A 10,536-nucleotide genomic window follows, 5' to 3' on the forward strand; every position below is an offset into this window, starting at 1 on the left:
GAGTCAATACCACAACGCATTACATTGTTTGAACGTGCTACTTTCGAAATTTAACATGACAGGGCTAAAACAATAGAGGCATGTTCAGTAAACCATGTATCAGACATAAAATTCGCCTCTCCTTGTGAAAAATGGTTCATTCTCTATAGTCCTGTGTGTGAGATTTTACCATCGCTTCTCAGAAACATTTACAACTGCACCCCGTTTCTGACACTAGAAAAACATATCATAGGATATCATGTCCTTTACAGCAAGACATACAGTCTTTTAACCCTCTGGTCTAACTACATGTTTGTTGGCTTGCTGAAAATAGTATCTGGAGGAAACTAATATTGTGGACTCTATTCTGGATTATAGACTCCTTTGTGGTATCTGGTAAATCCCTCTGTTATGTCTGATAGGATTTATTGTTAAAATTGCAAGTTAGCTTAGCACAGGCATGTTCAAAGTCTGGCCCAGGGGCTAACTGTGGTCTACGGACAGATTTTAAACAGCCAGTGGCTTGTCTTATAAAATATACTGTGGCCCACCCATAGATTTACAACAATACCTAGATACCAGATGCCAAGATGGTGCTAATTTCAATGAAGCTGCTTGCCTGGCACATATACCAAAAAAGTTTTTAGCTTCCTAGTTTACTTTCGGGGTATGCGACCCGCTGAATATACACACTTCTCCCCTGGCTCCGCCCATGAGCTCCTGCTCATCTTATAGATGTTACATTGTGATGATGTCACAGATTTTCAAATCACTTTTCCTCGCCTCCTGGAAAGTTTTAAAAATATAAAACCTCCATGGATCACAAATTCCTAACAGAAAGAGTCATAATTGACCTCGTTTTCAGTTTGAGGTATCCTGTGGGCAGTTTTACAGACATCTCTTTTATAAAGGTGATCTATGGGGAAAATGCTTTTTGGGCAGCAGGGGAATTTTTCATTGAAATACCAAGAGTTGCCACTGTGAAAAATTGGCTTTGAGGTTCGGCTGCTTTGTTGGGAGCCTGGGCCTGCCACACAATATTGATTAATCAAGCAAGATCACTTTGTATTTTCTTTGTTCGTGATGGCGGGATTATCATTCAGATTGTAGACATACACCAAGTGGGTAATATACAAGCTGAACTAAACAAGACGATAAACAAGCAAACAAACTCAGAGAGAAGCTTAAAGTCAACATCGAGGGCCACCGTATACGAGAGGGGCAGTTGAACACTTATTCAAAGGAAGATAAAACAGCTGTGTTTGTCTTTTTGTACGTGACATATATAGGCCTATTTTTATAACCCATGTGATGTGAGAAGCAGCCGGCCCCCCAGGTACTTTCACATTATCTAATCTGGCCCCCATTCAAAAAAGTTTGGACATCCCTGGCTTAGCACAAAGAATGTAAACAACACAGCTAGCCTTACTCTAACCAAACAAAATCCATCTACCAACAAGTTATTTGTAACCGCTTGACCTTTACACTGTAAAAGGTTACAAGCTTTAAGTGTTTACAGATAAATCTGCTGTGTGGGGCCTGGAGCCGATATATACCCTGGACAGGTCACCAGACAATCACAGGGCTGACACACACAGAAACTAGTCTCGCCACCAGACAATCAGAGATCTCCGCCTTCTGATTTAGTTAAGCAAAGCGTCTAAAGACTGACTTGTGAGTCTACACAGAAACAGACAACCATTCACGCTCACATTCACACCTACAAATGACATTAAACTAATAACTTGTGGAGGGAAGCCAGAGAACACGGGGAAATCATGTAAACTCCATACAGAAGGGCCAGTGGGCTCAAACCGTCCTACTGTGAGGCAGCAGTGCTAACCGTGCTGCTTCTCTTCAATTCCAAGATCCCAGAACCAAGCTCCGCACCATGGGTGACTGGGCCTTTTCCTCTGCTGCACCGAGGCTGTGGAACGCCCTCCCTGACCACCTCAGGGCCCCACAGACTACTGATGTTTTTAAACGAGACCTAAAAACCTATCTTTTTACAAAAGCATTCTGCTAAATGTCTTTTATAGGATCTCCTTTTAACTATTTATTGTCTCTAATCATTTTAATAATTCTTAAATTGCATTATTTCTAATCTGTTTTAATTTTTTTTTTATCCTGCTCTGTAGCACTTTGAGATTGCTAAAATGTAAAGTGCTATACAAATAAAATGTATTATTATTATGGGCATTTGTCTTTTGTACGTACTGCTACATTTCTGATGATGAATGACTGACAGATGACATGATGAGACTGGGGATGGAAAATGACAGCTATGAAGCAACAGACACTCATCTGCTAAAGATGGGGATGCTGCCCCAGAATGCAACGTGATTGCCAAAGTCTATTTAGCATACAGACATAGAGGTAGTGGTAGCTGATGAGATGGGTGTACTACTAGGTAGATGGGCAGGTTACTGAGGACGAAGTGGGTAAACTCTCCTATATACTCTATTGGCTTCTTGGCTGATAGGTTGGTGTACAGTAAACAGCCAAAAACAGAGGTGGATATAACTCAAATACCCGCGTATACCCTCCACTACACCACTGGAGAGTGGTGTCAATCGTCTCATCTGACTCTTGGCAAGAAAGTGAATGAGCCTATTTCTTAAAATACACTTCTGAACTAACTGTCAGGATCATTTTTGTCTATAACACTTTTCTGAACAGAAAAACCATGCGCTTAACAATCAAGTAAACAGCAAAAATGCGAACTGTAAGACTATGAGAAAAAAATCGAAATGTTATCCATCTGTACGGGTGCAATTCCATATTTACAAGTAGAGCGGTTATATCCCTGATTACATGATATATACATGTATCATAAATACATTATGGAAACAGTAATGGTCTCAGTATTATTTTGGGGGGAGGTGGGGGTAGAGTCAGTTTCCTGTGACAGTTTTTGAAGTAAGTTCCTGTTCTGTGGAACTTAGACAGAACTCCTCCATATAAAACCACACACGCACACGCACACACACACACACACACACACACACACACACAGCCACGGTATTCCACCTGTGTTTTTATTCAGTGAACCATTGATTAGATATTCTAATTTAAGTGAAAGGTTTTATCCCTAGATGTCATATGAGAAGCACATGACTGCTCTCACTGTGTGATTTGTGAGTCATTACAGCAAAGGTTTTTTTTTTTCATTATTGAAAAAATAGACTGAGCTACCCAGCCTTTCTCTAAAAATGATGTTTGTATAGTGCTAAGTCATTGTATGGGTTTACAAGTGGTGTTATTTCTACAAGTTTTGTATTATATTGAACTATTTGCTTGTTTTGCTTATATTTATTTCAACCTTTTGGTATTCATACGATTTCCACTGAGAGCCTTTACACTTTACAGTAGTGATATACACATGTGCAGCATTTGTAATGACCTTAAGAAAAACAGGCCCTTTGTATTGGGGAACTGAAAATGTGTCTCTGTGTTTGCTTGTGTGTGTGTGTGTGTCTATATGATGCTTCATCAAAACGCACTTCCTTGCCACCTTCACCACTGTGCACCCACTTTGACGTGTGACACTGTCATCTATACCCTGGTCTTCAATGAGCAGCTGTGTGAGACACAGGAGAAGAAAAAGAAGAAGGGATGTCGTCTCATTGTGAATCATCTGGCTGCAGTTGGTCACCTCTCTTCCTGTCCTTTCTCTGTTACTCAGCAGGGAGATGGAGGGGAGGGGGGTTGTCCAAGAGTTTCCCTACATTAGGTAGCCTAGATCCTTCTTTTAGTTTCATACAGTGTTTTAGTTTCATAATTCCTGACCCAGAGTAATAAACAGTATGCGTTCATAGTAAAAGCCGGTCTCAGTAGTGGGGAAGGTTCCTCTAAATGGCAGAGTGACAAAAGAACTGAGAGCTTTTAACTGAATCTTTCAGTTCAATCTTATTGTGCTGGACAGAATGAAGCAGAATGAAGTTCATATTGTATGTTTTCATGTTTGCAGAAATTGTAAATTCATGTGAAATCATGCTTTCACCTATTCAACCACACAGATGTTTGTATTGTGTGCAGCCAAGCATTGTTCAGACCACAAGAGTTATATTTTAAATTCTAATTTAGACCCTTAATATCTATTAAGATTCTTAATAAAGTGGACTAAATTATAGGGAAATGTGTACATTATGCATAAGTATTTATACATTCTATGTGATGTAAGGGTGCAGGCGAACAGTATTGTAGATTTGAATGTTTCATCCATGAAGCGTGATATGAAGTCACTCAAGCATTGAAATAAGCAGACAGAAAATATGCTGTAGATAAAATTACTTGTTTTTAAAGTCTGCTATTTCCAACCTAACATGCACCAGTGGTTTGTATTTATTTTTACTTGGTTGAAACTAACATTAGATAGGTAATCCACCAAGCATCACTTTGACTTTTGGTGTTGTCAAAGTTATGTTATCTTTGTGTGGTTATGCAATTACAGTATCAGTGCAGAGCACAAGTTCATAGTTCCATACTGATTTTAATACTACAGATGATTTAAATGGTTTAAATGGCTGCTTGGATAGTCAAAAAACAATTTAAGCAGTGTAACTTGTGGTCAATAAGCTAAAATATGGTCCTATGATCCATCCAACATTTAGAAGTCTGAACTCACCGGTAAGTCTAAACCAGCCACCATCCCTGTTTAGCAGTAACTATGCAATTTTGTATTGCTCACTTTTGTAATAATGCAACAATCAGAATGACATAAAACAACAATATGATGATATAAAGACAAACACGTGTTTCAGTACAAACTAGTTTACTAGAAATGCAGTTTATAAAAAATCAGTCTGATAGTAAAACCTATCTGTAATATAATGCCACATTGCACCTACAATTCCACACTTTTTTATCAACTCATGAAAAGATTTTTCATTTACTGTAAAAAATAGATAAAAAATTAATTTTGTCTGTTTATCCAAACAGTTATCTATGAGAAAGCAACTCAAATTAAAAAAAAAACACATAAAATTCAGCTTTGAGAACTACATTGCATATATCCAACTGCTGTCACAGTGCTCCGAGGCTTTGAGTCTAGTCTTTACAGATATATATGAGAAAGTTCTGTGATGGAAGTCACCACAGTGAATCTGTTCTTAAGGCTTTACAACACACAAGTTGTGTGTAACATATATTATAACATGCTACTTTTGTCTCTTGAGCTGGATGATGATACTCCCATGCAATAAAAAAGCAGAAGTTAAACACAGAGTTTTTGTTAGCACTGCACTTGTAAAAAATACAAACATTACTGACATACAAATACTAGGGACATCCTAAAATTGAGAACGGGTCGGAGCTGCAGCTTTAAAATGCTATTGTATGAGATTTTCTTGTCCTTACTGTGATTGGTATAAGCGTAAAAAGTATGAAGTTAAAACTGATTACAATACTGTGCTTTGTCTGAATTCATCTTGTCAGTGTATGTCAGTAAAATAAGGAATGTCCCTAATATGTTGTACACTCAGTCTGATACACGCTGGAGAGCTCCTGGCAGGTGTGTTGCTGCTCACAGATCAGGCAGTGATGGGCATGTTGTCCCTGTAGCAGGCTGGCCTCTGGGGGCCGCTGTAGCTGCACAAGTCCTGGTAGATGCGGGCCATCTGGTCACTGGCCACATTATCAGACATCTCCAGGTTTGGGTTGTTGCAGTAGGGCTGGGAGCGGCGCATGTTCACTGCCTCCAGCAGGTGCTGGCAGTTCACCACAGTGATCTGTCATTGGGAGAGGAGACAGACAGAGGTGTTTTTAGTGTCAACGTACAGCATTTGTCATCTGTTTGAGACACACATTATGACTTGACTGGTCTTACCTGCACAATGATCAGTTTGCTTTTGGCATTGCTGAGATCACTGAGCTCCTCTCCGAAACACAGAGTCACTGTCGGATCAGGAGCAGGAAACTGACCCTCCTGGTACATCTGTAGAGCTGGAACATGCAAAGTACATGAACAGTTGTTAAGACAATCTTTTCAAGTTATCAATCCTCCATTATGATGTTGCTTATGCATATGTTTTGCATTGAACATCGAGGCTCACCTTGAAGAAACTTCCCTGTGTCAAAAATCTTGACAACAGCATCCCTCTCAAGTTTACAAGGCATGGGGCTGAATGGTGAGCCCACTTCTCCCAGCCCACTCCAGAAGACACGGCTCTGGCACAGCCTCTTGATGAAGATGCCCTCTTGGTTGGCACGGACCAGCACGCCTCTCTCCAGGTGGCCCAGGAGCTTGCGTGTGACATGGCGCTGGCGGTCGTACTCGATGAGCTCGGGGGGAGGGAAATGAACACTCTGCATGCTGTCTGAACTGTACATGGTGCCACGACCCAGGTGCTGCTGTGGAGAGATCCGGCAGCCTTCAGGATGTGTAATCGCTGTGGTGTGCATCAGCTTTCCTCCGTAGTAGAAACTGATCAGCATTTGGGAGAAAGCTGGAGAAGAGAACATTTACTGAGCTTAGCAAGAGAAACATAATAAGTGTAAATGTCACAAAAATAATGACAGAATAGAACAATTGTTACTGTTAATGCTTAACTAATGATCTGATGTTATTATTATGCTTTCATGGTTAACATTAATACCTGAGCTGAGACCGCCTGACGGCAAAGGGTCCTGATGCAGAGGGAAAGCTGTGAAATACAGGAAGAGGAGATGTGTTAAGGCCCTTATTACCACAGTGGACACGACCACACTGTCATGTCATTATTTTGCTGCATCATCAAAAATACCATTTCTCTAGCACGATCTCAAAAAGAAATAATCCTCTTAGTCAGCAAAGTTCAACAGGATGTTAGTCAATTCCTCCATTGCTGAATTCAACAGACAGGCAAATAACCTCTATTTAGCACCCACAATCACAGGGACAAGTCATTGAGTTTTCCACTGTGGTTGTTTTCAAGACATTAAGCTTGTATGTCTCAAAGAGGAAACAGTCTTACTTAAAACTGCCTGGATAGACTTGTAGCCACAACACTCACTGAAGTGTGAACAGCTTCATTTAGTCAGAGGAGTGTGTATTGTATTGTTAACTGAGTCGAAAAGGTTGTCTTACCATTGATGCTGCCCTGGGACCAATACTCTGGACTGGCCTGGATACTACGGCCTTCCTCCTGCAAAAAGACAGCGATGAAATGAGCTGTTGTCAACAAAGCACCTTTATACACTTTGCAGTCATGCAGACCAAGTGGGAGTATGAGCAAGCTCGGTGCAACAAGTGTTGGTGGAGACGGCAAAGTGTGGTAATCAGAAAAAAAGGTGACACAAAAGCTGCGTGGCAACCAAGGCAAAGTGAAATGTGTACATATGTGACGGGGGGAGAAAGAGAGGTGAGTAACAATGTGTGTTTAAAGTGAGAAATAGTCTCACCTCTTTTATAAACTCCTCTATCTCTGCAGGGCTGCAGTCCATGTCAGTGATATCACCAGTGCTGGTGGTAGCCGCCATGGCCATCACTGAGCTTTTGCCATCTGTAGGTAAAAGAACAAAACATTATGTCTCTGAAAACATAGGACTTCTTTTCTTGATTTTAATTATTGCAAGAGGAATCCAGGAATTATATCCTGCAACATGCACTGCAATTGAAGTTCTAATGATATCTGTTAAAGGCCATCAACTGATCACAAACTTACGCTTCTGCTCCTCCTCAGGCACAATGCGGTAGACTTTATAGGGCTCAGAGATGTCCAGCTGCGACCTTTCCGTCACCTCCTCAAAGTCAGGGCTTTTATTCAGGGCACAGCGGAGTCTGGTCTTCCATGTTGCAGGCTCAGCCTTGTCCCCCTCCTTAAACTTGCCTTTAAACACAGCCCAGGCCTGTGCAGGGAAGGAACACATTTTAAAGATGATATTATATTGGGTTAAATTTCAAGAAGAATCATAAAAGTGATCCCTTATTGCTCAACTCTGAGTAAGAAAGAAAGAAAGAAAGAAAGAAAGAAAGAAAGAAAGAAAGAAAGAAAGTTTGTTCAAGTTAAGTCAAGTTAACTTTCATATGCTATAAAAAATGATCACAATGGGATTTCAAGGTCTAATTAATAATTTCCTTTCGGCCATAAATGAACTAGACTTGGACACGCGCTACACAGGTCCATCAAGATCTGTTAATCAAGTTTTGGTTTTACGCGCAGCGCTGCGTAAAACCAAAACTCCATCTACAGTTATCTATCCATGTGAATAGACGAGAGAGCATTCAAACCTTAAAAATGGATGCGTCTATTTCTTGGTTGTAATCCTGTTTCCCTGCGTGTTTCCATGGAATTCGGAACATAGTGCGACTTTCATCCTCCCACTGCAGTCCGGAGTATTGGCCGCTCTGGATCTGCTCCATCAGCCACTGCTTCAGTCTGCGACCTCCCGTGTTTGACATCTTGATGGAGAAAAGTTGCTTTTGGATTGCTGCCTTGAACCTAAATGAGCAGGATATAAGTCGTGATAGCATATACAATGTTAGGCTACTATTTAGTTTTGTCTGAGGTATTATTATGCTGTAATTTATCTTTAATTAAGGCAACACTTACACCTTTAATTCTCCAGCCTTCACCTTTAGATTAGAAATCAAAAGTAAAAGCACTTACACTTTGATACGCGGTTGAGCTCTTGGCCCTGTGTGTGATATCCTGAGATGTTGACGGATGACAGATGTAATCAAATGAGCACTCCCCGACACATGCCTATCGAGTTTATTGTGCTTCGTGTTATGAATGAAATAGCTTGGAGATGATTTGACAACGCAGCCGCGCTCTGACCAATCAGCGCGCTCAAGCTTCTGAAGGCCGGCCCATTCCGGAAGTGTTTTTTCTCCTAACTGCGGGCATTTACAAGAAATGGCCTGACACAAGCGCTGGTTGTAAAGCTGCTGCCCACGCTGAACGCTAGAAGACGTGGAGCGTTGAATATACCCGGAGAGTCACAAGTTACCTTGTGCCGTGGGGGATTTCTGCGCTCCAGAACAAGGTACTGCGTCCCTCCTACGCCCACTCAGTGCTGATGAGAAACCACAGACAATTTTTGTGCAGGTACACAAGCCTACTGTCTGTATGATGGTGAGGAAGTTTCACTCCAAGTCTTCTTGGAGATGTCCTGGACTAAGAATAATGTAAACTATGATGGTAGAAGGACACAAAAACCTCTATGACCTGATTTTTATCTGTTATAAGGATCAAAAGGAGATTCACAGTGGACTCAGTAATAAAGCCACTCATATTTATATCCATTCTTAATTGATATCTGCAATCATGAGTCAGGCGTCATGCTGTCAACATCATAAATATATGGATTTAACAGAGTTAAGTTCTCCTCATTTACTCTTAATGTCTATCCTCCACAAAGTCAGATCAGTCCTGTAGGCTAATATTCCTCAGGGACTGATGTAGAGCGGAAATGAATAGTCGATTACCTGGTTACTCCATCAACGGGAAATTCATTTTCAGCTACTGTGATAATCCAGTCATAATTTTCAAGCAAATAATTCCCATGTTTCAGCACCTCGGTTGTGAGGATTTGCTGCTTTAAAGTCTTATATGGTAGTATGAAAATGATCCTTTTGGGGCTTTAGACTGTTGGTCATTCAAAACAAGTTGTTTTAAGACATCAGTTTGGGTTAATCTACTAATCAAGAAAATAATCTCAAGAAATCATAATCAAGAAAAATAGTAGTTGCAGCCCTAGACTTGATTTTGCCATCTAAAATTAAGTGTCACTAAACCTTGTAGTAAATGAGTTGCTTAGGAGAATATGCTAAGTAAAAAGAGAAGGTGTAGTAAGCTTAAGCTTCAGCCTACACCTTTTCGGTCCACATTTTTTTGTCTTTCTTATGTTTATCCTTTTAATTTAATGCTTTGATGTTATTTATTCTTTACTTTGTGTGTTCCTTTTGGAAAACTGTTAACAAGGAAATAAATTACAGCTATCTGTTTCTATTATTTGATTATTTGCCAAAAAAAAAAAACTGAAGTCTCTCTGTTGCCCCCACTGCATGTCCTTTCAGTATTGCCTTTTTTTCAAAATTCCCAGGAAGTCCAAATGTATGCTTTCTGAGTAACCACCTCCTCCAGAGGCATTCCCAGGAATGAGCTACACACATATCGTAGAGCTTGTTCACAATGACTTTTCAGTCATGGACAATCAGAATAAGCACATGTAGGTGATGGAAATATTATGCAAATAAAGTAATTGTTAAATTGGGAGCCAGAAACTAGACGATACAGTACGAGCTGTGTTCAATCCCACTGGCTTCCTCCCTCCCACACAGAGATTCATTCCAAGAAAGCAAATGTGTTCTTTGGAAGACTTTACGAAAGCATGTTGATCTTCCTCAGAAAATGAAGAGAAGCATTTCTTATTAGTTTCAGACGTCCTGATGTGTCTCTTTGTCACAAGGCAAAATGAAGCACAGCACTGGTTTGGCATCAGGGTGATGGGGGAAAGATTAGTCAATGTTTTAAGTATTAAAAAAACAGGAGATGTGATTTGGGTAGGCTCAGGCTTATGAGAATGTAGTTTGACTGTATCTGTGATGAAAGGGGAACTATGCCCATTTTCAAG

At 40.4% G+C, this 10,536-nt stretch overlaps 1 protein-coding gene across 1 annotated transcript; it reads right to left on the bottom strand.

The window, feature by feature from the left end:
• Positions 1-4,736: 4,736 nt before the first annotated feature.
• Positions 4,737-8,670, bottom strand: irf8 (interferon regulatory factor 8). Its single transcript, XM_050052060.1, has 9 exons — positions 8,568-8,670; positions 8,189-8,399; positions 7,623-7,806; positions 7,360-7,460; positions 7,046-7,103; positions 6,576-6,623; positions 6,033-6,425; positions 5,807-5,922; positions 4,737-5,708 (listed from the first exon to the last, which is right to left on the bottom strand). Exons 2-9 carry the CDS (start codon positions 8,357-8,359, stop codon positions 5,511-5,513), a joined length of 1,269 nt encoding a protein of 422 aa, XP_049908017.1. The 5' UTR covers positions 8,360-8,399; positions 8,568-8,670; the 3' UTR covers positions 4,737-5,510.
• Positions 8,671-10,536: the final 1,866 nt, after the last annotated feature.

This window comes from Epinephelus moara, chromosome 1 (assembly GCF_006386435.1).
Source record: "Epinephelus moara isolate mb chromosome 1, YSFRI_EMoa_1.0, whole genome shotgun sequence".
NCBI lineage: Eukaryota > Metazoa > Chordata > Actinopteri > Perciformes > Serranidae > Epinephelus > Epinephelus moara.

What these genes read in the sequence shown, in the direction of transcription:
- irf8 (XM_050052060.1), bottom strand. Translation starts at nt 8,359, where the DNA reads ATGTCAAACACGGGAGGTCGCAGACTGAAGCAGTGGCTGATGGAGCAG. An exon ending in TAGACGCATCCATTTTTAAG is followed by an intron (nt 7,807 to 8,188) that starts GTTTGAATGCTC and finishes TTCCCTGCACAG; the next exon opens with GCCTGGGCTGTGTTTAAAGG. An exon ending in GTCCCAGGGCAGCATCAATG is followed by an intron (nt 6,624 to 7,045) that starts GTAAGACAACCT and finishes TGTATTTCACAG; the next exon opens with CTTTCCCTCTGCATCAGGAC.